Source organism: Nomascus leucogenys, chromosome 4 (assembly GCF_006542625.1).
Source record: "Nomascus leucogenys isolate Asia chromosome 4, Asia_NLE_v1, whole genome shotgun sequence".
In the NCBI taxonomy this organism is placed as follows: Eukaryota; Metazoa; Chordata; class Mammalia; order Primates; family Hylobatidae; genus Nomascus; species Nomascus leucogenys.
In genome coordinates, this window is record NC_044384.1 from 134,126,705 (window position 1) to 134,154,553 (window position 27,849).

General features: G+C 39.8%; 1 protein-coding gene across 2 annotated transcripts; it reads right to left on the bottom strand.

Moving 5' to 3' along the window:
- Positions 1 to 474: 474 nt before the first annotated feature.
- On the bottom strand, positions 475 to 27,849 carry SLC7A2 (solute carrier family 7 member 2). 2 transcript variants are annotated; one of them, XM_030812328.1, is made up of 11 exons: positions 27,455 to 27,849; positions 26,563 to 26,718; positions 22,313 to 22,478; positions 20,721 to 20,854; positions 19,165 to 19,387; positions 16,143 to 16,279; positions 12,804 to 12,906; positions 10,375 to 10,580; positions 8,800 to 8,966; positions 7,234 to 7,342; positions 475 to 5,986 (listed from the first exon to the last, which is right to left on the bottom strand). In XM_030812328.1, exons 1-11 carry the CDS (start codon positions 27,828 to 27,830, stop codon positions 5,790 to 5,792), a joined length of 1,974 nt encoding a protein of 657 aa, XP_030668188.1. In that variant the 5' UTR covers positions 27,831 to 27,849; the 3' UTR covers positions 475 to 5,789. The 2 variants fall into 2 exon arrangements, with proteins under 2 accessions (XP_030668188.1, XP_030668187.1); XM_030812327.1 differs by lacking the exon at positions 16,143 to 16,279 and adding an exon at positions 16,526 to 16,665.

Sequence of the window (27,849 nt, forward strand, 5' to 3'; positions counted from 1 at the left end):
AATTATTCACCATATTTAAAAAGTATCCTAGTTACTTACAACTGATCACCAATGATTAAAGGCTATAATTGGTGGAAAGAACATTGATGAACTTCTTGCAAATCAAAGCAATGTCAAAGTGAATGGCAGTCGTAGTGGTAGGATCCCAGATGTGTGACTCTGGGGTAGCATGCTTCAGGAGAAACTGGTATTTTTTGGAATTTACCATGAGGATTGAGGATATGTGAAGACATCTCTTTCATCTCACAGGACTTAGTAGTCAGTCATAGAGCAGGCCTTAGGCCACCAGCTTAGTATTCTTCAATTGTTTCAATGTAGATTGCTTATATTTCTGAACTTTAAAGATTTCCAAATAAATAAGGAGTTTAATTTAGGTAAGTATGAAATGTGTGCTTTTGGTATGGGTGACATCTGCATTCTATATTATTACATCTTAAAATTTATTTTAAAAATACACTCGCATCAGAAAGCATATTTTACAGTGGTAAAGCAGCAGTTTTTATTTATTACAAATTCTAAAAAAGAATCCAACTTTATAAGTAAAAAGGAACACTGATGATCAATTAAAACATTTAAATTTAAAATTACTACTAAAAAAACCCTTTACATTCACACAAGTCCAATGCCTTTGTTGGTTTTTACAGACATAGAATTTCTGTAGGGTTTTGGGCCCTATCAACAATTTTTATTAAGTACTGCAATAACAAAATAAAGCAATAAAACAACTGGACACTCCTAGGGGACACCAAAGATAAAGGGCCCATTAATCCGGTGTAGGCCAGAGAAACCCAACCTGTTGGCAATATGACGCTCTTTCCCAACTGGGTTTTGGTGAGACACGTGGCACAGCAAGGCTGTCAGTGCATGTGCATAAATTGTAGATCAGGTCCCACTATGCTACTTCCGGAATCAGCCAGTCCTTCCATGAGTCACAGAGGTCCCCTGGCCCTTATTCATCTTGATATACTCATGGGGTGTTTGGAATTAAGGAGCCCAAACTACCTAACTTGCATTTGAAGTCTTTCCTACCCCATCAGTCTAAGAGCCCACTCAACAAGGGTAGCCACAGATAGATAGATGCTCATGCTCTATAGGCTGTCTGACCCTGGAACCAGCCTGGGGCCCTGACTATCATCTCCAAGGGGCAGTCAGGGGCTAGGGAAAGCTCTTTGAGACCCAGAAATCATGGCAATGGCATCAACCATGGTGAATCAAAGTTATGTATAATGCTGCCAGCAAACAGTGTTACCAGTTGGGTTGAGCAATAACAAAATGCATTTGAAATCAGTAAGACTAAACCGTGTATATACAAACAATAACGAATATTACAAACACCAACAACCACAACAATAACAGATCAGGCTTCTCAAAATCCAGAAACCGGAAGGCTATATTAAAGCGTTTAAATATAATCATGTAAGGAAAAAAAATCTCCCCAAAACAATAAAGTCAAGCAACCTTATTTTCATATCTATATGACTAAAAAATGAAAATGACCTTTGCTGGCATTATTGCTACACGAATATCCATACTTTCCCCCTTGATATTTAAGGACATGTGGGAGAACTTTATAAAAAAGTAAAGTGTGCAGAGAAGGCACTGTTTTGGCACTAGCAAAAAGGACAGTTAATTTCACACGAATCACATGAGCTTTAATAACCCCTGATATACATGCTAAACTCAATCCTTTAAAGCCCTGCGGAAAACTGTATTTTTCATGGTAACAGTTGCTTGAAGCGTATTAAGAGAAATCATGAGCAATATCACCGGAAACGGAGAGTCAGAATCTTGGCATGATTTCATCATGTGGTTTGTAATCTCAGAACACACCCTGATTTAAGAGGAGGGAAGGCAAGGCTCAAGTGCTCCCTCTGTCATCATGGGTATTGGAGGCTGATGGCTTTTCCTTATGCTTCCTGCTAAGCATTTAAATAAATTTAGAAAATTGGTAAAAATAGATTCTAATTAAAGTGTTTTATTTTTATTTTCTTTTGAGGCAGGGTCTCACCGTTGCCCAGGCTGGAGTGCAGTGGTGTAATCTCAGCTTACCGCAGCCTCACTCTCCTGGGCTCAAGCGATCCTCCCACTCAGCACCCCCAGTAGCTGTGACTACAGGTGCATGCCACCACGCCCAGCTAATTTTTGTATTTTTTGTAGAGACAGGGTCTTGCTATGCTGCTCAGGCTTGTCTCAAACTCCTGGGCTCAAGCGATCCGCTTGCCTTGACCTCCCAAGGTCCTAGGATTATAGGCATGAGTGAGCCACCATGCCTGGCCTTAAAAATTTTTTTAACAACTACCTGTAAGCACTCAGGACTTAAAAAGTATTTTGACTAATATTTAAAATTTAAGAGTTTTTAAAAATTTCTTTTATTCATAGAAATTAAAAGAAAACAGTCTCTTATTTTTTTAAGGAGGGTAATTCTGGAACTAATATTTTCTATCAACTATGGCTGGTGATGGTAAAGTTCTATATATTAATGTTACTTTTTCATATATATCTCTCTCAAATGACACTTTGGCTTTCGTTCTCTCAATGTTTATCTCTGGGGAAAATGTGATTAAGATAATCAGTATTTTAGTATATATCAAAAGTTCTAATATAAGTTCTCCTCATAGTTTTTAATAGAGTTTGCATAGCCTATTCTTAAATGTAGGACTGCCATTGCCTTTTGGTGGTAATTCACAAATTATTGTGTTTTTTTAAGAGTATAAAATTGAGGTGCCGTTACAAGAAATTCTCACTGAAAATGTTGAGAATATATTTCTTAGTGTAGAAAAGTAATTTAAGCTGCTTTTACTCAGTCACAAAAGAATTTGCATATGTATTTCTTAATTAGTGGAGAAGACTTTATATAATTTTGATTGATTACTAGTCAAAACTCTACAAAACATTTAGGTTATTCTGAGAAAGTAAAAAAAAATTTAGTTGAAAACATTATGAATTCCAAAGTAGAAACAGAAAGGTGCCAAGGAGCTGGTGATACTGACTTTTGCTAATAAACACCTACCAGGAAAGATCTGTCGGAAAAGGTGTGGCAGGAACAAGTAAACAGGAATCCCCAAATGCCCCTACCTCTTCTCCATTCCAGATTACAAAGCACCTGCTATAATGCACTAGAGTTTAGTGATTTCATAGTAGAAACATTATAAATACGTCTTAAAGAGTCTATAGGAAATATACATATAAAATCATAGTATATTTTAAAATAGTTTAAAAACTAAAAATTAGGTATAAGTATATCTATCAATATCAAACATCAATTTTTCTCCACATCAGTTGGGTTTTGTACCCACATAATGATATAGTCAAAGCCCACCATAAACCCAACTTACTTATACACTGACGTTTGAGATACACACACACAGATATATATACACTCATACAAACACACGTAACTGTTAACATACATACAAACACACACATCCATTGAGTCTTCACAGAAAAAAAAGGCACAATGGCTGACAAAGCATCTTTTCATAGATATTTGTGTCTGTAAAGTGTTTCAATGTGGAAAAATAATTTTTCACTGAATTCTGCTTCAAATTGAGCACAGTGGGCATAACAGTTTCAGCTGCCTCATATTCTAAACAAGTCTCTTGATGTTGTCACAGTACAAGATTTGAGTGCTCATATATAAAAATCGTTCACATTTCCTGTGTGAAGGGCCTATTCTAGATTCGGTATAGAATCAAACGGGTTTTCAGTGTACTGTGACAACAGCAAGGATTTATGAGCATGCCTACAGTCCCTACCAAAATACCCGATCCTGTGCTTATCCAACTCCTTCTCTCCAGTAAACCACGCAGCCTGAGAGAAAATTCTGGGCTTCAGATTTTACCATGTGCACCCTGGAAATTGTGGAATGTCCGTAATGAGTTCTGTGTCATGGATGCTGTAACACTAGCAGCCAGAAACCCAGGCTTTCTACCTGTTTATTTGATGTTTAATCACAATAAACTCTTGGCTATACAAAACCATCGCAACTTGCTTTTTAATGGCATCAATAAAATAGCTCATTTCTTGGAAGACCCATGAGGAAAACAAATGTCTTCCTTGTCTTTGGATTACACGGGCCAGCTAGCATGCTTGGTAATGTTCACGATGGTGTCCTGGGAAATGTCACCCAGCCTCATCCAATGAACTATTTAATGATTTGTACAAGAAATAGTTCATGAGAAGCAAAACACACTGCAAATAAATAGTCCACTATTAGGGAACCCTAAAAAGTGAAATATAACAATTAGAGAATCTTACATGTAAAAATTTATTTACTCATTTACAAGGGTAACTGTGTTTATATAGCTTTAATTCAATTTGATTTTTTTTAGTTTCCAGTTTTAAATAATCATGTTTTTTAAACCAAAATATTTGATTCCTCAATCACTGATGGGTTATTGTATAACACTGGAGCTTGTATTATTAGGCTTAGTGTGGTCATCTGAAAGCAAATAGAATAAAAAGTGCTAAACAATTTATGGGGTAGGGGGAGAAAAACATTCCTAAATGTTTCCAAAAGAAACATCAGAGGCAAATTACATCCAAAGCCCTTAAATTGGGCCATTTGCCATTTAATATTGGAATAGGCATGTTCATATCAGAACAGGCGGATTTTCTCCTCTTCTATCCCTTCATTTTTCCCTCTTTGCATGATGCTGCTGTAGCCCCCTCATCTCTAGGACAAAACAAAAAAAATAGAGAAGCAAAGAAGTGAACTGTGTGCCTGACGAGGTTAAGAAAAAAACTAAACTGTGATTAAGTAAGTAATGGAAAAAGGAGGAATCATTCCACTAGTTGTGTGGTCTGGGAGAGTCTGTTGGCTTATTTTAAGTGACTTTTTAGAAAAGGATGCTTGGGGTGTACTTATTCAAGCATTGGTCTAACTCTTTGATCTTCAAACATATTCTCATTATGGCCACTCCATGAGCTTTCTGGCCATGGTGACTATCCTCATTTTTTAATTTAAAGAGTCCCAAGTGGATTACAGTGCCTCTCTTAAGTCCCTGACTGGGGATACGTCATTCACAGCAAGCGAAGACCTCGTATTTTAGGACCACTGTTTGCAAAGGAGACAAAAGTTCAAAAGGATGCCAACTAGTGGCATGGAATGCCACTCCTGGCCTGTGTAGTGCAGCAGAAGCAGACACCCCTATTGGCTGAAGTTTGAGCGAACTGTCATACCTTACAGGAGAAAAAAATTTGCATTAAACCCACTGTTGGCATTCACAACTTACTGAAAAGGCTCTTTCCTTATCCCCTCATCTTACCCCTAACCAGTGATAGACACCATGATGAGTAACTGAATTTTTGGCATCCCCTAAACTGACATTAATGAAGTCAAATAAGGTAAAGCTACTAGTATTTCCCCAGCTGCAGGGGGCATAGACGAAACCTCTTTACATTCAGTGATTTACCTCTATCTCAGTATGTGCAGTATATGCCACCGATTAATGACGATACTGGAAAAATGTAACACAATAATAGTAAAACACCAGCTAACTTTTAACACTCATGTTCCCAAGCATATACATAGATACAGACATACTATACACACTCCCACTGTTTGGGGGCTATTCATCACTGATGAATGAAACTTCCACTCAGGAGGTTTCCCCGGGCACATAATCCACCATCTGAGGAGATGCTGTCCAGATAAGTAAGTATAAATTAGGGTGAACTATGTATGCAGCAAACCCATGACAACCCAGCATGCTGATGACATCCCGTCATGGTTTACTCAGTGTAGGATATGCATGCTAAGACGATGACCAGCTCTGCTCCTCCAAGTGTTAAAATTCACTTGTCTTTTCATGGAATATGAAAGGTGAACTGAGATTTCTTGGGTGATGGTCATTTGCTTGAACGGCAGATTTTTCTTCTGTTGCTGCATGAATTTTGTCTGGATAAGCATCTTCTTCACTGTTTTCATCTCTCAGATGACCCTCCAGGCTGTGTCTCATGCCATAAGAAAAGTAAATCAGGAAGCCTGTTGGGGTGGGAAAAAAAATCAATGTTTCAGGTATGTCAGAAAATGACTTTTAAGTTATTGAGGTGGAGAATTAAATGTAGAACTTAATGGACTTTTTCTCTTTCTTTTCTGTAGTACTTTAGAACAGGGGTCACCAACCCCTGGGCCACAGACCACTATTGTTAGGACCCAGGCCACACAACAGGAAGTGAGCCGGCAAAGTCTCTAGTATTTACAGTGTATTTACAGCCACTCCCCTTTGTGAACATTACCACCTGAGCTCCGCCTCCTGTCAGAGCAGGGCAGCATTAGATTCTCATAGAAGGGACTGCGCACATGAGGGATCTAGGATGCGTGCTCCTTATGAGAATCTAACTAATGCCTGATGATCTGAGGTGGAATAGTTTCATCCCAAAACCATCCCCCACCCCGTCCACAGAAAAATTGTCTTCCACAAAACCCGTCCCTGGTGCCAAAAAGGTTGGGGACCGCTGCTTTAGAAGAATGAAATGCAAATACAAGATACCCCATAGAAGGTGTCCTTGATCAATATTTTCCTGGTAGAATGTGCCTCTCTATTGTGAAGACCCAAACTTTATAGATTGTATTTTGCTCTCAACAAGTATTTCAATGTTTATATGGAAAAATTTTAATTTATGTTCTTAAAAGTCAATACTGTACTTTAAACAAAATGATATGTGGAATAAAGTCTCAAATTATACCCTAAATACAAGCGGTGAATTATCAGAGTCAAGGTCAGATATTTTGGAAAGTATGCCCTGTATTAACAAAGGGGACACGGACATGCTTTACACGTGTCACTGTCACCAGGAGAGTCCAAAGAACTGTGTGCAAAGCAACTGTTTATGAACAGCCATACTGACTGTGTGGGGATCAGGAGGCAATGTTTTAAGTACCCTCCTAGGATCACTGCAGACATGTAGGCGTTTTGTTGTTTTAGTTCTATTTTAGAAAATTGGTTGTGAGTTTTGGGTTGATGCAAAATGACTTTTTCTGGGTTTCATTTTTTTCACCCATAAGTTGAAGGAAATAGAGCCTACATGGTTCTTCAGGGTTAGTGGGAGATACTCATTTAAAAAGGCATCTGAAAACATCTGGAAAAGCACTCGGACATCCCTAAGAATTAGGAAAGAAAGAAATGGGGAAAAAAAAAAATGCCTTTATTCCCAGGATGGGGGAGAGGGCGTGTTTCTCTCATCACAGCACATGAAATAGGAAAGAAAACCCAACGTTAAAAGACCTACCAATTGCCATCCAAATGCTGAATCTGATCCAAGTGTCTGCACTCAACTGGACCATCAAGTAAATGTTCACTAGGATGCTGAACGCTGGCAAAAAGGGTAAGAATGGAACCTAAGGGGGAAAACGATCCTTTTGAATATACTCATATTTTGAAGCATATTCCCCAAGTTATTTCAATGAGGGTGGCAATTAATTTGGCATATATACTTTCACACCACGTCAGTCACAGTTAAAAGCATGCTTCTAGAGACCATAAAAGGAGAATCACATCTTAGAGTATTTACTAAAGCTCAAGGCAACAGGGGATTTATCAGATTCAGTAACATCTGCACCATCAAAATAATACTGGTTTTAGGATTTAGCTTTCTTTGGGGTTTACTGATTTCATTTAGACACACACAGGGGGGACCTCTGAAATGTGGGATACATATGGTTATCCCAGGTACATCCTTCCAGGAAGCCCTCTTCAAGCCCAAGCCAGTATACTGTCAGCTCACATGGGACAGAATAGCTTAACGTGCAGTGGAGGAGCTTATCTTTTTAATGTTTAGTTTAATTTTCTTTTTAGAGACAGTGTCTCACTCTGCCACCCAAGCTAGAGTGCAGTGATACTATGATAGCTCACTGCAGCCTTGAACTCCTGGGTTCAAGAGATCCTCCCACTTCAGCCTCCTGACTAGCTAGGACTACAGGATTGAGCCACTACAGGCATCTAATTTGTTTGTTTGTTTTGCAGAGATGGGGTCTCGCTATGTTGCCCAGGCTGCACTTGAACTCCTGGCCTCAAGCAATCCTCCTGCCTTGGCCTTTCAAAGTGCTGGGATTACAGGTGTGATCCACTATACCCAGCCCAAGAGGAAAGGCTTTTGGTAGGAACAAAGTTCTCATGAGAAGGCAGTGAATTTCTAAAAACAAAATACCCTACTTTTTTGATATTATAGCTTCTTTAACATGAAATTTGTTTACTATCATATATAATAATATTGTGATAGGAACATACCGAAGTTTTTGAAAAGGCAGTAAGAAGACCAATGTAGAAGGAATCCTGTACAAAAAGGAACATATCAAAGGATTCTGACACTCTCATTCACTGGCTAACCACATTAGAAGTTGCTGAGGCAGGCGGATCACCTGAGGCCAAGAGTTTGAGACCGGCCTGGCCAACGTGGCAAAACCCTGTCACCATAAAAATACAAAAATAAGCAGGGCACAGTGGTTCACACATATAATCCCAGCACTTTTGGAGGCGGAGGTGGGTGGATTATTTGAGGTCAGGAGTTCGAGACCATCCTGGCTAACATGGTGAAATCCTATGTCTTCTAAAAATATAAACATTAGCTGAGCGTGGTGGCATGCACCTGTAATCCCAGCTACTGGGGAATGTGAGGCAGGAGAAGTGCTTGAACCCGGGAGGCATAAGTTGCAGTGAGCCGAGATCGCTCCACTGCACTCCAGCCTGAGTAACAAAGAGAGAGATTCCATCTCCAAAAAAAAAAAAAACTGACCAAACTAATTATACAGAGAAAATGAACACAGTATTTTGGGTCTCTGATCCTCGTTACACATACCATGAAGGCTACTTTTTGCTGATTCTGGGGCTGCCTCCAGATGGTGAGAATGATGGCAACGCAGAGAACAAGAAACAGCGCGAGGAGAGCGAGGCTCCAGGCCTCCAGCCTGGTGATGGCGTGAACTCCGTAAGTGGTCAAGACACTCAAGCCCAGCACGAGTAAAGCTGCAGGGGGATGTGTAGATAACACAGTCAGCACACCGTGCTCCACCCAGATTGCTTGGTGCAAAACAGCATATTCTGATAAAACACTGACTTCTGTACACACCTACTTGGCTAAATACAAAGAGTCTTTGCCTTGCCCTTTCTTCTTTTTCATTGAGGAGAGAGACGTCCAGTTGCATGGATTTAAGAACCATTGCTTATTTACTCATTACTCTCCCCTCCTTAGAAGCCAACCGCCCCTCCTAGTGTTACTGACTTGCATTATCTGCCCGTGTGCCATCTGTGTCCTCACTGGTTACTTTCAGACTAGGATGCTGTCAGGGGTGGATACTTCCCTTTTTTCAAATGGGAAATGGCACATCTGGTTATTTTAAGCTGTCATAAACATGGACTGTGATACGGTTTGGCTGTGTCCCCAGCCAAATCTCATCTTGAACTGTGGCTCCCATAATTTCCAGGGGTTATGGGAGGAAACCAGTGCAAGATAATTGAACAGTATGCGGCTTCCCCCATACTGTTCTCATGGCAGTGAATAAGTCTAGCGAGACCTGATGGTTTTCTAAGGAGAAACCCCTTTTGCTTGGTTATTATTCTCTTGCCTGCTGCCATGTAAGATGTGCCTTTCGCCTTCCACCATGATTGTGAGGCCTCCCCAACCACGTGGAACTGTGAGTCCATTAAACCTCTTTTTCTTTATAATTTAGCCAGTCTCGAGTATGTCTTTATTAGCAGTGTGAGAACAGACTAATACAGACTGCTAATGTGCACAAATAATATATCATCTGCATCTTTCCTCCTTGTTTCGGAGAATGACATCACCACCCCATCTCCGACCATCAAGTCTGCTCTAGGGGCACCTCCTATTTGCTCTGAGAAGCCTGTGCTTCCCTACTTGCCACCAGTCATCCTGTCCTGTAAAGCCCAGTGAGAGTATGGACTGTCTCCCTTGGCATCCCAGGTGCCCAGTGGAGTGCCTGACACACAGGCGATGTTCAATAAATGTCATTGAAAATATGAATGATTATGGAACTGTGGGTAAACAAACAAGGATTTTCTATATTACTGGACAATTCCATCGGGTTCCAGTCAGGTTACTGGCAGGGGTACCTGGCCTGATGCTTTCACCCAGAGGGCATCCTAACCTCTAATGAATGTGCTAGTTTGTACTTCTGTCACTCTCGTCTTGAAGTATTCCTTCCTCTTTTGTTCAATTACGAAGATACAATAAATTTATACAAGTAATATAAAGATGATCTCAACCACTGGTGATGCTTTAGGTGAAAATTTCAGGGTGGTTGCTAATATATTCTAGGGCAATGTGAGGCCCTCTGTTCTCTTTCATATCATGCCAGCTCCACTCACACACGTCTTCTGGGTCTGTACAATGTAAGCAGAGAAGAAGACTTACCTAGGAATCCTACCAGAAAGCTCACAAGAGAAGCTGACTGCTGTGTCGGCAGAAGGGAGGGGCAGAAGAGGGTCCGCACACTGAAGCCCTGTCTCTGCAGCATGGTGACCTGGGATTCACTCTTCGAGGTTGCCCTGGGAGACAATCCCAGACCATCTTTCTCGGGAGAACATTTGGGCTGGTCATCAGATAAGCCAGGCTGGTACCTATTCCCAAACAAACATCTATGTCTTTATTCTCAAATAGACATTTGGCCCAAGTGAAACCAGCACCTAAAACCTTAAGTAAGACATCATACATAGTGATAGTGTGTAGAGTAAATCAACACTTCTGACTCCAGTCCCAGAGCATGCTGAGCCAGGCCACAAACCTTTTCGATAAAACATCTGCAGCAAAATACCCAACATTCCCCAAGCAGTCACCTCATCAGAGTCATATATTAGATGGCACAAGAAAGTGAAATTGTAAAGTAAGGCAATCACGAAAAAAGAATGATTATTCTGAAATTATCTATGTCCAAAGGAAATGCAGTTCATGAAAACAGCACAGAAATTCTGGGTAAATTTCAGCTATAAAACAATGCAGTCACCAGTTTGGCATTCAAAGGCCTCATCACAATCTGTCTTTCTGGCCTCATCCTTCCCTACCGATTCTTCTAGCTAAACCCAGACAAGCTCATCTGACCATCCTGCCACCTCTACACCCACTGCATGCCATTTTCCTTTATTATTTTATGCTCCTCCTGTATAGCTTATATCAAGACATCAGCCGTGATATGGTTTGGCTGTGTCCCCACCCAAATCTCACCTTGAACTGTAGTTCCCATAATCCCCACGTGCCGCGGGAGGGACCCAGTGGGAGGTAATTTCATCATGGAGTGGTTTCCCTCATGCTGTTCTCGTGATAGCAAGTGAGTTCTCATGAGATCTGATGGGTTTTCTTCTTTTGTTTTGTTATGTTTTTTTTGAGATGGAGTTTTGCGCTTGTTGCCCAGGCTGGAGTGCAGTGGCATGATCTCAGCTCACAGCACCCTCTGCTTCCTGAGTTCAAGTGATTCTCCTGCCTCAGCCTCCTGAGTAGCTAGGACAACAGGTGCCCACCACCATGCCCTAAGGGGCTTTTTCCCCTTTTGCTCAGCACTTCTCCTTCTGCCATCATGTGAAGAAGGACATGTTTGCTTCCCCTTCCACCATGATTGTAAGTTTCCTGAGGCCTCTCCAGCCCTGTGGAACTGTGAGTCAATTAAACTTCTTTCCTTTATAAATTACCCAGTCTTGGGTATGTCTTTATTAGCAGCATGAGAATGGACTAATACAAGCCTGCTTCTCCTCCTAGTGTCTGCCCCAGGTTTTCATTGCGGCCCCTTCTCCTTCTGGGCAACCTTTACTTATCTTTGAAAATAACATTTTCCCTCCATATAAAGAAATAGGTTCAGTGAGAAAAAATACATGAAAATATACAGGAGAAATTCAAAACCAGCCATAATACCATCAGCCAGTGTTAATCACTGTTAGCACTTTGGTACAATTTCATCCAGGCATATAATGTCTGTATGGGCATATATGATTTTTTCATGAAAATTTATTATTTAAATAAGTTCAGACACTATATATACTATAGTTTTATATCCTGAAATGGATAAATTTCTCCATAAAATTAAATACCATTGGCCGGGTGCGGTGGCTCATGCTTGTAATCCCAGCACTTTGGGAGGCCGAGGCGGGCGGATCATGAGGTCAGGAGATCGAGACAACGGTGAAACCCCGTCTCTACTAAAAATACAAAAAATTAACCAGGTGTGCTGGCAGGCACCTGTAGTCCCAGCTACTCGGAGAGGCTGAGGCAGGAGAATGGCATGAACCCGGGAGGCAGAGCTTGCAGTGAGCCGAGATTGCACCACTGCACTCCAGCCTGGGCGACAGAGCGAGACTCCGTCTCAAAAAAAAAAAAAAAAAAAAAAAAAAATTAAATACCATTTTATTTGCTGTAGAAGAGTTCAGTGAATAAATGTAGCCTCATTTATTTAACCATTCCTCTAGTGATATTCAGGTTAGTTTCATTTTTTCACTATTGTAAATTACCTTTTCCAAAAACATCCTTTACATACATCTGTGTGTGCCTCTGATTAAATCTTTAGCACAAAAATTTTAACAACTGAATCAATGGAACAAAAAGCATAGCATTTTTAAGTGTCGTTAGACATTATGAGAAACTGCCTTTCACGTAGATCAGGCCAACCTATCACTCATGGTCAACTTGCACTTGATTCTTTGCCAAAGACCAGATAGGCTTCTTCCACTTCTCATTGCTATTTTGACAGATGTGACCTCTCACCTTGGTGAGACTGCTGGCTCCCTGGAAGCCAGGAGAGTGAGAGCTCATTTTCTCACTCTCAGAGTCCCTCATGCATGGTACACCAGTTGACTCACCTGAGGATGAGAACACAGGCTGCCACCAGAGAGTAGGCCATGAGTGTGCCAATGGACATCATGTCCACAAGCGCCTTCAGGTCAAACAAAAAGGCCATCAAAGCTAGGGGGAGAAGAAAAGAACGGTGAAGTAAACGGCCCAGGAGGAAATTCCATACAGTTATTAACGTTCAAGTCAGGGACATCTGACTGCCACTTCATTTTAGTACCAATGATAAGTCAACCAGAATGTAGAAAATATATCTCTCATAGTTAATAAGATGTTCTTTAGGTCATATAAACTCCTGATAGGACTTCGAAAACCCTCAGCTCTCTAGCAACTACCCAAAGCACATTCTGCTTGGATTACATAAAAAGTATTTGGCCTGACAAAGAGTGAAAACCTTACATGACAGAACACTGTCTTTGATATTTCAGAAGAAAAATACTGCTAGGAAACACTGGCTAGCTCCTTTTTTAAAACCACAAAAAAACATTCAAACAGAAGGTGCTTTCATTATAGATATTATATAACCACTTTAGTTTCCATATGCACTAAGTTATATCATAGACAACTCAATTTTTTTTTTCTTTTTTGAGACAGGGTCTCACTTTGTCACCCAGGGTGGAGTGCAGTGGTGCAATCTTGGCTTACTGCAATCTCCACCTCCCTGGTCCAAGCGATTCTCATATCTCAGCCTCCCGAGTAGCTGGGACTACAGGTGTGCGCCACCACACCTGTAATTTTTGTATTTTTCGTAGAGGCAGGGTTTCACCATGTTGGTCAGGCTGGTCTCAAACTAGCCTCAAGTCATCTACTGGCCTCGGCCTCCCAAGATGCTGGGATTACAGGTGTGACTCACAGTGCCCAGCGTGACTCAAAATTATTTTTAGTAATTCTGATAAAATAAAGTAAAAATAACTTTCAATTAAATTATGTTTCTGAAACAGGCTTAATTCTACTATGATTAAAGCCATGCATTCCAGGTAGACTTACTAGATCTGAGAGATCAATTTCTGGTCCTGCATACCGAATCCCAAAATATTAAGAGACAAAACATACTTTAAACACTTAAATAGCTTAACTTCCACTAAGCAACTGTTTCCTCCACTGAAACATCAAAATAGTCACAATATTAACTTGAATAGTTTTCCCTGTGATAGTAAGTAGACAACATTACATTCCATTTATATGATGTTTCAGATCCCTCTACACGATTTAAACCTCTGTGAACTCATTTTACCTTTGAGTCAATGATCCTAGGAGATGGGAAATCATTTATGTTTAGGCATATAAAAAGGCTGGATTTGACAATTTTTGACCGCAAACTCAGCAATTGTGAGTGGTTTTTCTAACAGGATTATCCCCATCTTAGAGACAGGGTAACTTAGCAAGGCCACGACTACCCGTCAGGGGCAGAGTTCCTGTCATCCAACAGCCGCATGTTCCTTCTACAAGATCACACTGTGTCTTTTAACACACTGTATGCCTCACTTTGAAAATTCTTTGCTGGGCACAGAGGTTCATACCTGTAATCCCTGCACTTTGGGAGGCCGGGCCAGGCAGATCACCTGAGGTCAGGAGGTTGAGACCAGCTTGGCCAACAAGGTGAAACCCCATCTCTACTAAAAATACAAAAATTAGCTGGGCATGGTGGCACGTGACTGTAATCAGAGCTACTCAGGAGGCTGAGGCAGGAGAATTGCTTGAACTCAGGAGGCGGAGGTTGCAATGAGCCAAGATCGTGCCACTACACTCCAGCCTGAGTGACAGAGTGAGACTCTATCTCAAAAAAAAAAAAAAAAAAAGAAGGAAAATTCTTCATTGCTCGTATACTTATACGTCAGATTATTACAATTTTGGTAGGTCTAAAAATCACAGAGAGCCAAATAGGGTAGCCAAGAGAGAAGAAAATGATAAATTGTCCACACAAGCTCTCTGATCCAAGTTAAAAACAAGCAAAGTAAAGTGTGGGAGTACAAAATAACAAAAATATTTTAGAGCATTTTCAAAAGTGGTCTATTATAATTATCTTCTTTTAATTATTAATTTTAATATCTTAACATGCCACCAAATTAAATTCTTCCTGAATAGACAAAGATAAGCTTTTAAAAATTCTGGATCATTACTGGCAAGTATTTTACCAGAAAGAGAAAATTTTTTTATGAGTTAAATAAAATGTATGACTCTTTGTCAAAAATATTTATAAACTACCTTTAATATCATGTGTTGTTTAAAAATAAAATGGGCCTCACATCATCCAGGCAAACCTTCATTTTAGGGGAGCAGAAATCAAAGCCTGAGAAAATAAGTGACGTGACCTTCTAACATAGTTTAAGAAAGGGCCAGATTTATAAGAAAATGTTTACAAAGTGCAAGTGTTTAAACAAATACATTCTGACCCTGAAAAAAATTCCATTTTACACAGAATGAAACACTAGCCTTTTCTAACCTAATTTCCTAACAATTCAGAGCCTCAACGAAATTGTCGTTTTGGTTTGAATTTCTAGTGCCAAGATTGTTCATTATTTTATGTATAAAGCTTGCTAAAGTCATTCTTTTGCTTCCTGTAACAGCACCTTTAAGGCCATTGTCTGCATCTAGAATCTCACTGAAATTTTCTGCATGAGATAAGGATCTGGCCAAAGGTATTTTACATGGATATTAAGATATGCCAAAAGACTAGCAATCTGGATTTTCTGAACATAATTTAAGTACCAAAACTGTTGAAAGGAAAAATAGATTCCTGATGGAGTTGGAGAGGATATGTATGTTCGTAACTGTTAGATGGCTGCGATGGCCCTGCAAGCAAGGACGCCCACCATACCGAAGATGGTGATCCCAAGGGCCAAGCATAAATCATCTTGAATGTTTCTTATTAATAATGGGTAAAGCTTAGCATTTAAAAAATCCTGTGGACCCTGGGCAATATTCGACGTATATCCTAGACCAAAAAATTGAATCATTATTTTAAAATTAATATTTCAAAAATTAAGCAAGAATTCCTTAATCAAAAGTTTATGTATCAGTAATATAATTGTGTGCTAGTTCATCAGAAAAGCAATTCATAATATTTAGTGAAGAGCTATTATAACCCTTTGTACATTTGTTAGAGCCCAAAAGATTAAAATAACAAAACAGTAAAAAGAAATCCCAAAGGGTCAATTAAGAATGAACTTCAGTATACCACCGCCACCACAATTTTCACATGTTAATCCCAATGCTGGTATACTAATTTTTATCAGTGATTTTGTTTTTTTAACTTACATGCACAGCATGCAGACCCTCTTTATAAGTCCATGCATGCGAATTAAACGTTCCAGTCCAATGCTCAAGAAACCTAAGTTTGTAAAGCTTACCAGAAATGACCCCTGCGGTCAACGTGGCAGCAACTGGGGACTGCCTCTTACTCACTCTGGCAAGAAATCTAAACAGTAAGCCATCCCGGGCCATGGCAAACAGAATTCGGGGTAAAGGAAACATAGAGCCCAGAAGACTAGAACAGAAAAATTCAAAATCCACACGTGAGTTATTTTAAGGATTCTTCTAGACAGGTATAGACAGGTACAGACTGGACACACGAAAATGCAGAACCAAAAAATTCAACATAGGAAACACTGACAAAAAAGTGACTGAACTTCTTGTAAACCAAAAAAGAAAACCACCTAGCTTTGTATTTTTAATGCAGAGTCCTTGATGAAAAAGATCCCCCGTTTCTTAAGAAAAGTCAACTCTCTCTCACCTGCCACTGCACCCGATGATAAAGTAGCAATTATTGGTGTCTTCGTTTTGGAATTGATTTGAGCTAGACATTTGAAAAGCAACCCATCCTCCGCCATAGCATAGATTACACGAGGCATTGGGAAAATGGATCCAAGAAGACTGAATAAAAAGCAAACACATGCAGTATGGCAAACATTCATGCAAGATTACATCCCCGGACGGAAATAAAATAATTGTATAATATTCAGCATGACAGTTGTAATTATGAAGTCATATTATTTATATTAATAATTATGTCATATTATTTTTTCAATGCACCATGATAGGGTATTTAAAAAATTTGCTAATATTTACCATGATGCTATTCATTATTCTGCTACAGATAAGTGCCCAGCAAAATTATCAGAGTAAAAACAATATTGCAAGTAATTTGTGTACCCACACTTATTACCAAATTAAAACTAAATAATTAAGACTTAACCAAACCAATATTATTAAGACATTTTTAGCAGCAACAACTTAGAAAATAAAATTACTAATTTGATATGTAATTAAAGACTAAGTAATTTTATTTCATAAGCAATAGATGCAACCTTTATTCAATAATGATATATTTTTTGCATTTATTGTACCAGTATTTTTTCTCATACACCCTGATCTTGGATCAAGTTAGTAATAATCCCCAGCATCATAAGATAATCAAGGTAGAAAAAGGCAAAGAAAATCAATTTACGTAAATGTAGCATACAGAGGTGGCCACAATGAAAAGTTAGCAGCTGAAGTTTAGTAAGACAGTTTTTGCTTGAGATGTTCGGAATTACTTTTGTTTACTAGCTGCACCATTTCACACATTACTTAGTTGTGAAAAATAACCATGTAAGAGAAAACAAAAAAAAGTATTTTGTTTAAAAATCCTTCTTATTTATTTATTTATTTTATTTGCGACAGGGTCTCACTCTGTCACCCAGGCTGGAGTGCAGTGGTACGACCATAGCTCACTGTGCCCTCAAACTCCTGGGCTCAAGCGATCCTCCCACCTCAGTCTCTCAAGTAACTGGGACTGGGACTAAAGGCGCATGCCACCATGCTCAGCTAATTTCTTGAATTTTTTGTGGAGACCGAGCCTTGCTATGTTGCCCAGGCTGGTCTTGAACTCTCTGCCTTAAGTGATCCTCCCGCCTCGGTGTCCCAAAGTGCTGGGACTACAAGAGTGAACCACTGTGCCTGGCCCTCCTTTATCTTTAATAAGGCTCTGTTGAACTTGGCCATAGATGAATCTTTGTCCATCACTTCTAAGGCCATGGTGGCATGGTATCTTCACAGTTCAGACTTTTGAAATTACTTGAAGCTATTCAAAACAAACCTCAAGGCCGGGTGTGGTGGCTCATGCCTATAATCCTAACACTTTGGGAGGCTGAGGTGGGAGGATCGCTAGAGCCCAGGAGTTCAAGACCAGCCTGGGGAACTTAGCAAGACCTCCTCTCTATAAAAAATAAAAAATTAACGAGGTATGGTGTTACGTGCCTGTATCCTAGCTACTCGGGAGGCTGAGCTGGGGAGATCACTTGAACCCAGGAGTTCGAGCCTCTGTGAACTACGATCACGCTCTGCACTTCAGCCCGCTTGACAGAGCGAGACCCTGTCTCAAATAAATAAATAAACAAACCTCAACACTAGCAGATGGCTGAGAAACCAAGAGTGTCTGATTGCTGCTTAATACTGTCTTAACTAGAAAATAAAAGGGAGTTTGAGGGGGAAAAATAAAGCTAGGCTGGTGAATTACACTAAAAGACTTCTTTTTCTAGTTTCAGACTTTCAGAACCTTATTTTCAGTTAAAAAATTACTAATCTGGTAAAAAGATTAATTTTCTCTTTGCAAGACTCTTCTACCGTGTGGCATGATAAAAAACTAGAATGCAATATCTGACTCATAATCATATGTTAATTGAAATAAGAGTAGCTCAGCAAACCTGGGAAATGAGTTCTCAAGTATTCAAACAAGCAGCTACTGAAAATCTGAAAACTTGGGATTCAACGACCCTTTTCTCTTCACGTATTTATATGAATTTCCACCATTTGTTTAAGAATGATAATTCCTATTTCTAGATCAACTTCACTCTGATTGGTGCTAAGAAGAAAAAGTCTCCACGTTTCACAATAAAAAGCACATCATATTTTTAAAAGACAGAGCATAAGTGTCCACTCACACTGGCTCAGTATGACTCGAACAGAGTGTAGCAAATGCAAGGTCTGTACATACATTCTCAGATGTCTGAGTAACTACAAGTATCACCAAAGCCAATGGAGAAACATTTTAGGACAAGAATCCTGAAGTTTCATAATGCCTATATACATAACTACATGCCACAGATATATTTGTGTGTTTGTGTGTGTGTCCGTGTGTATCAATGCCATGTATATTTCTACTGAAGCCTGGAGCATCACTATCTTAAAAAACTTGACTCCGAACTAACAGCAAGGGAGTTTATCCTTTAAGATTTTTCTATGGAAATTCTGAGCAAGCTAATCAATAACTACAAACTTGCATAATATTTTGTTTCTATTAGGATACTTTTTAAATAGGCAAAAGCAAATTTTTAGACACTGACTACTTCGTAGAATCCCAAACAGCCCCGCCCCAAAGGCAATGCAATGTACCTTGTTGACAAGGCGCAGAGAGAACCAGCTGCGACGACATATTTGGCAGGACCCCAGCCCACATATTCAAATGCTACAGGAAGGGGGCTTTTTTCATCGAGGAGGTAGTACGGCATCATAAGTGTTAAAGCTGCAGAGACCCCAAAATAGGCCATAAAGCAAGCAAGCAAAGACGTCACAATTCCAATGGGAATAGCTTTCTGGGGATTCCGAACTTCTTCACCTAAGGAAATATACACAAAAGATGTGTATGCTTAATAAAACATCAATAGGTAAAGAAATTAAATTGTGCGAAATTCTTCCTCTTCTCCAGGGTAATTCTTCTCTGCTTTTGTCCCCTTTCTTTTCTTATCTTGGTCCATCTATTTTATTTTATTTTATTTTACTTATTTTTGAGACAGTCTTGCTCTGTTGCCCAGGCTGGAGTGCAGTGGCGTGATCTTGGCTCACTGCAACCTCCACCTCCCAGATTCAAGCAATTCTCCTGCCTCAGCCTCCCGAGTAGCTGGGACCACAGGCGTGCGCCACCACACCTGGCTAATTCTTGTATTTCAGTAGAGACGGTTTTCACCATGTTGGCCAGTCTAGTGTCTAATTCCTGGCCTCAAGTGATCCACCCTCCTCAACGTCCCAAAGATTGGGATTACAGGTGTGAGCCACCGCGCCTGGCCGATCCATCTGTTTTACATGAAATGTCCTCTATTCTTGAAGGTACTTTCTTATTACATAAAAATCCAATTCCCAGAGGGAGAAGAGGAGAAGTCATGCCAGTCAGTTTCCTATCTCTGGGAAAAAAAAAAAAAAACCAACCAACCAACCAAAACCCATAACAGGGCAGCACTACTAAGTGTTTAGCGATAGAATAGCAGTCTTAATCCATTTGGAAAATGATTCATCTATAGAGATTAAATGACTGCTGTGCCATTTGGTAGGCCCTTAAGTATGAAGGCTTCAGATGAAGTTATTTCATCTATTTGTACGAAGTTCTAATTTCACTTTAAAAAACAGTATACTTTGTACACTAATGAGATTGAATACTCAAAATGTGGTCAATTGTATGGCCATACCATGACATAAAAATAGAGGAGGCATTTAGAGAGTGACTGGCATGATTATGATGTTGTATAAGATAACATAGAAAGAACTGACACAATATTTTTTCTCCCACTAACAAAGAGACCATTTAAGAACATGATCATCATGTACGGCCCATGTGACAGCACTTCTGGACAGAAGGTTAGGGATGGTTATAATGACTAACATTTATAAAGTAATCAACAGCTTGCAAAGTATTTTTCTTATGCATTATTTTAGGTACTCTTCCTACTATTTGAAGAGTAGGAATTGCTCTCCCAAACTTACCAACTGGAAACCAAGGGCAGAGAGTTGCATTCTTTCTTTTTATCATCGGCAGTACGTGTCACAGCTGGGCCTGGAACTGGTGCCCTTCTTACCCCAAATCCCTCTCTCTTTCCTGGACCCTCTGCTGCCACACACGGGTACTCGTGCACAACAAGGAACACCCATTCTACACTGAGCCAAGACACTGCTCTTACCAGTTGTTGCAATGCAGTCAAATCCCACAAAGGCATAAAAGCAAGTTGCAGCACCAGCCAACGTTCCTGTAAAGCCATAAGGCATAAAGCCACCAGCCCCATAGATACTTGTTCCGTTTTCAGAAGGTGGCTCTCTAAGAAAGAGAACAAACACATTGGAAAGTCACTTTGACAGAAAACTCTCCCTCTGGTGACTTGTCTCAGACTATATCCTTGGAAGGTGGTTGTGTTTATCAGCTCTTTGAAGCTGATATACGTAAAACTGAAACCTTACTCTCTCACCCTGTGCTACAGAATGTGATGGTGCCACTAACAATGGTACCTAACAATGACCCTCCTGTGTCACTGACATCCAATTACAGGCTGATTGATAGTATATGTAGAAGCCCCAGAGCTGCTCCAGCTGAACCCACAACTAGGGAGGATTTTGAGAGCAGAGACTCCACACATGAGCTACGCTCTGGGATAAAGACCAGAAACCTCCTCTTCTCATGGATGCTTACTCTTAGGAGAATCCATTCTTCAATTCATAAAGCATCGAGTAAGGCAGAGTACATGTCTCTAACATTCCCTAAGAAGACATTTAAAAACATGAAACAAAACTTTCTAGTCTTGACTGATAATAATGAAATGAATATTTTATTATATGTTAAAAACTATATAAGCTTATAGGATACCAAATTTTTTCCCTTATTGGAAAGACTAAACAACATATGTCAAGAAAAACGTACCGGTGTACCTCATTCCATGCAATAGATATTTGTGTAATCTTATGTCTGCTTGTGCAACTAACAACATTCTCCAAAAAACAAGGTCTGAAGATTACTAAAGCATTAAGAGAATACAATAAAACTGAATAGTGGTCCCGAAGGAAGAACTAAAGGATGCAGGACTCAAAAATACTCATTGTTATTTAATGGTGGCAAACTGCCAGGGGGAAAAGATCAAGTTTTTCCAAAGGTTAGGATCTTCCCTTGCTCTTCCCCTAAACCCAGAGCAGAGCTTGAGGCTGGGAAGCAGCAGTTGCAGGGGTTCACACAGTTGCTCCACAAGGAGCACACCTAGACCTTTAAGTTTGAAGGGAATCTGGGAAGGGTGGTCTTGGAATGGAACAGCCTCTCAGAAGGGTCGCAGAAGCAAGGAATTTGAGAACCATTGCTCTAGAAGAAAACTCACATATGCCCTCTGGTATGGTGTTGCTGTGTCCCCACCCAATCTCATCTTGGACTGTGGCTCCCACAATTCCCATGTGTTGCGGCAGGGACCCAGCGGGAAGGGGCTGAATCATGGGGGCGGGTCTTTCCTGTGCTGTTCTCGTGATGGTGAGTGGGTCTCACAAGAGCTGATGGTTTTATAAGGGAAACTTTCCGTGCACAAGTTCTCTCCTCTTGTGAGACATGCCTTTGATCTTCCACCACGATTGTGAGGCTTCCCCAGCCATGTGGAACTGTGAGTCCATTAAATCTCTTTTTCCTTATCAATTACCCAGTCTTGGGTATTTCTTTATTAGCAGAGTAAAAACGAACTAACACACCCACTTAAAATATTTTCTTAAACAAGAAGGAGAAAAAAAAAAAACTCAAATATTTTACCCGGCACTTGCTGATATATTTTTGAGAAACTCTTCACTAATCTTCCAGTTTGCCACATTTCCTTTCACAAACCCAGCAACCATCACAAACAGAAGGACGAGAATATTAACAGCTGTGAAGACTTTATTCACCCAAGCAGACTCTTTTACTCCAAAAGACAAAAGACCTATGGAAAAAGGGCATTTCAATTTTTACTTAGCTTTAGGAACGGCAACGGCATTTTGAGGCAAATACAGGGCTTTAGGATATTATTTCACCAGCCTTCATGTCTTTAATTTCCATCTATCTACCTCTACTGCTAGTTCTTACTCATTAGTTAATTATCTAATTCTGAAACATCTTCTGAATGCAACCAACTCAATTTTAGAGGCAGGTCATGCTCATAGAAGATACTACACTTTCTAAGAAACATAAATCTAGTAACTTTGGCCATCTTTGCCAATGATAGGTAAAGTAACATCTAATTTCAAAGTAAATGGTTGCAAACTATTTTTTCTTTTTTTGAGACAGAATCTCGCTCTGTTTCCCTGGCTGAAGTGCAGTAGTATGATTTCGGCTCACTGCAACCTCTGCCACCTGTGCTCAAACAATTCTCTCACCTCAGTCACCTGAGTAGCTGGGACTACAGGTGTGTGCAACCATGTCTGGCTAATTTTTGTATTTTTTGTAGGGTTGGGGTTTCGCCATGTTGGCCAGGCTAGTCTAGAACACCAGACCTCAAGTGATCCGCCTGTCTCAGCCTCCTAAAGTGCTGGGATGACAGGCACTTAAGCCACAACGCCCGGCCCAGTTGCGAACTTTTTAAAAGTAAACGCTAAAACATTTATCTGCCATGTACACAAAATACATAAACAAAGATAATTCTTCAATTGTGCCAAAAAAGTACTTTGTTAAACCTATTCTCATTTTAATAGCTTTATATTCTGATTGTAAAAGTGATCAATTTCTATTCAAGTACTTTGAAGACACAGAAAAAATATAAAAAGATCAACTGTGCTTTTCCCTCCCAAATTTTGTACACACACACACACACACTCTTTTGTGCCAGTAAATATATAATCTCATTTTTAACAGCTGCATAATCTTCGACTATATTGAGATACTACACTTTAATTCATCCCTTATTTATAGACAATTAGATCACTCTTTGTTTGTTACAATTATAAATAGCACTGACATAATAATTCTTTTATAAATATCTTTCTACACTTTCCATTTACTTCTTTACAATAATTTTCTGCAAGGTAATACTGCATCAAAGATATGGACTGTTGGTTCCTATTATCAAAATACTCTCTGGAAAGTTTGGCTCAATTTAAAGTATCTATTTTTTCTACTAGGATATTCTATTCATATTGATTATATGATTTGGCTGTGTCCCCACCCGAATCTCATCTTGAATTGTAACTCCCATAATCCCCATGTATCACGGGAGGGACCCAGTGGGAGGTAATTGAATCATGGGGGCAGGTTTTCTGTGCTGTTCTCGTGATACTGAATACACCTCATGAGATCTGATGGTTTTATAAAGGGCAGTTTCCCCTGCACATGCTCTCATGCCTGACACCCTGTAAGACGTTCTTTCACGACTCCGTCACCTTCCACCATGATTGTGAGGCCTCCCCAACCATGTGGAACTGTGAGTCCGTTAAATCTCTTTTTCTTCATAAATTACCAAGTCTTGGGTATTTCTTCATAGCAGTATGAAAATGGACTAATACATTGATTTGTAAAATTTATTTATATATTAATGCCATAAGCTCTCTGTCATGTACAACATACATTTTTCCCAGTTTGTTTTTGCCTTTAATCTTACTGTTGATTATGTACATGTAGAAAAGTTATCAGAATAAAAAATAATTTTCCCTTTTTAGTTTCTACCTTGAAAAAAAATCTCTTAAACATTAACCCAAAACACCTACTTTGTTTCCTTCCAGTCTTTTTCTAGTTATATTTATCATATGTATATCTTTAACCTATCTGGTATAAGATTTGAATTATAGACCTAAGAAAGTTTATCTTTTACCATTGAGCAAATGATTGCTATGAAAAGATGATGCCGCAGATTTACTTGTTTCTTCCCCATATCTATACCACCCACCATCAAAAAAGCAAATTTTTCCAAGCAGAGATGAAAGAACTTGAATTTTGTTCTTCTACCTGTGTAATTCCTAGAATCATATATTAACCATATAAAGGAAAGCTGTATGGTCAGCTCAATTCCTGACTCTGTAATTGTAAGTTAGGTTAGGAACCACTGCTACATACCTCAGAGAATAACAAAGCCACCTTATATTTCATGTAAGTTTCCCAACAGCATATATGCACTGTCTACTCTGAGGTCTCATCTCCCACCAGCAGATTAGACACCAATGAATATTTCATCTAAACAGAGCATATACACTTCCCCCGTATCTTTAGTAAAACAACTGCTTCACGTAAAAAGACATTTGGTGTTACGACATGAATAGGGATTTACACAGGAGGTTTTGATCTTCAGAGATTCTAAGAACGAAGTTAAAACATAAGTTTCACCTATAATTAAAGGAAAGATATGATGGTAAATGAACACAGGACAAATAAGCCAAGACCTGAGTCTTGCCGTGGAATTAAACTGTGTTCTAATTGTGTCATAGCTACATGCTCTTCATCATTTAGAGATTAAAGTTGAATATTTTAAGTTCATTAAAATGATCCCTAAATAAAATATGATGTAAATAATTTAACGCTAGACTGGTTTCTCTTTCTAAGCTAGACTGCTTAGAAACCAAAACAAAAATCAATTCTTCGTTGAAAAACAATTGGTGCAATTTCTCTTGACATTAGAATCAAAATGCAAAACATTTTAGATCTATGCACTTTGTTCATGTCCTTGTCCCTATCCGTATATAAAACGTTTATGACTCACTTTTTAAAGGGTAAAGCTATTTTTAAAATTATATAATTTTCAAGTAAACATTTCAAAAGAGAAAGATATTTCTGTCTCACTCTTCTAACAAGGGAGAAAACAGAGATAAGGTTGGACAAGAAAGCATGAGGCAGACTGCCCAGGGTAAAGCAAGTAAGAAGTAGGAACAGACATGGTTTTTACTCTTAGGGCAATCCTTGATGGGCATAAGCAGGATTGCAGGTAAGAAGGAGACTCAAAATAGAAAATGTGGCCAGGCACGGTGGCTCACGCCTGTAATCCCAGCACTTTGGGAGGCTGAGGCGGAGGGGGATCACTTGAAGTCAGGAGTTCGAGACCAGCCTGGCCAACATGGTGAAACCCCGTCTCTACTAAAAATACAAAAATCAGCCAGGCACGGTGGCGGGCACCTGTAGTCCCAGCTACTCGGGAGGCTTAGACAGAAGAATTGCTTGCACCTGGGAGATGGAGGTTGCAGTACCACTGTACTGCAGCCTGGGCGACAGAGTCAGACTCCAACTCAAACAAAAAAAAAAAGAAAAGAAAGAAAATGTTCAAATAGTTAAAACAAATATAAGGAGACAGAGCAGGGATTAGCTATGCCTATGAAATAAAATCAGCCACCACATGAGTGCTTACTAGGAACCAAATGAGAAGGCTATAGGAGGCAGACACTGATGCCCTCATTTTATGTATGAGTGAGGGAAAGATTATATAAATTGTTCTATGTTCTAAAGGGAGTGAGTGGCACGGCAGGATTGAAATCTGGTTATTCGAATTCCTCTGCCTCTTAAAACCACTACGCTACAATACTGACAGAAACTGGAAAATCCTAGTACTAAGTATGTTTGTCTATATAATGTCGACATTACAAAATGACAGGTGATTTGAACTTGCTTCCTTTACAACTAAAGGCCTACATTATATAGACGAAGGCGTGTCAGAAAAACAGAAATTCTTCTAGAAATTGCAAATATCCCTAGTTGTATCTAGCAAGATGAAACAATGCCAAGAAATTACACATTCTTCCTTACTGAAACCACGGCTACTCCTGCAAACCTGCAATTAATGATTTAAAAAATCAACGTCCTCATCTTATTATTTAGTGTGTACCAGGTGCCATTTACTCAGAAGTGCTATTTTTACCATTGCACACAATTTAGACTTAGGTTAAAATGTGATTCCAGCCAGTGAAAAACTCCACAGATGTCTAACAGTAACATAAATGTGTAAATATACTGATCTCATCTTGGGAACTCAGGCCCCCAATTCAGAAGTAACCTATTTTCCTGAGACAAATAGCGTGGCTCATTCTGTGGAGACTCATAACTGGTTTTCTTACCTGCTAGAAGTAATATAAGGCACACGGCAAAAAAATCGGGATATTCTGCAAGACCGGTGTAATTCATTCTGAAGTATGTCCTCAAAAACTGACCAATCTGTTTGCTAAGAAGTTCATCAAAGGTGCCACTCCAGGCTCTTGCAACACTTGATGTACCTTCCCAAAACAGAACAGACAATATGAAGTCACTGGGGGCAAATTAACGTAGCATCATTTGCTACTCTATTATAGGATAAACATGAGTTCACAAAAGATTGAAAATTTTAAACACATATACAGTATCTGGATATTCATAATCATACAGTAGTCATCAAATGTTCAAATCCATAACTGTGGATTCAGTTAACTTTATTTGCAATAAAGAATTATAACTAAAAAAGTTTGCAAGGCCACTAAAAGGTATAGTCACAGATGAAGCAAAAATCACAGAATTTTGTGGCTGGGTGCCATGGCTCACATCTGCAATCCCAGCACTTTGGGAGGCCGAGGTGAGTGGATCACCTGAGGTCAGGAGTTCGAGACCAGCTTGGTCAACATGGTGAAACCCTGTCTTTACTAAAAATGCAAAAAATTAGCCAGGCATGGTGGCAGGTGCCTGTAATCCCAGCTACTCAGGAGGCTGAAGCAGGAGAATCGCTTGAAGCCAGGAGGCGGAGGTTGCAGTGAGCTGAGATCACACCACCGCACTTCAGCCTGGGCGACAGAGTGAGACTGTCTTAAAAAAACCCCACAGAATTTTTTGTAATTAGAAGGAGACGTTTTCGAGATGATAAAAATGAGACACACAGACATCAAGTGATGTACCCAACACCTACAACTGAACCTAAGGGCTGTGACTCAGGGTTGCAATTTCTCCCATTCCACACAAGTTAGACTTCTTTTTGAAACATACCTATCACATACGATAAAATGAGATTCCAGCCAGTGATGAAGGCCCACAGCTCTCCGACAGTCACGTAGGTATACAAATACGCAGACCCTGTCTTGGGGACACGGGCCCCAAATTCGGCATAGCAGAGGCCAGCCATCACTGAAGCCAGGGCAGCAATGAGGAAGGACACCACGATGCTGGGGCCCGAGTCTGCCTTGGCCACCTCCCCAGCGAGAACGTAAACCCCAGCACCAAGGGTGCTTCCAACGCCCAGGGCAATAAGGTCCATGGTGGATAAGCAGCGGCATAATTTGGTGTCTTCTAGATTGTCCAGGGTCACGATTTTTCTCCGGATCAGACATCGGGCAAAGGTCAGCGCGGCTCTGCAGGGAATCATTCTGACGTCCGACGAAGGC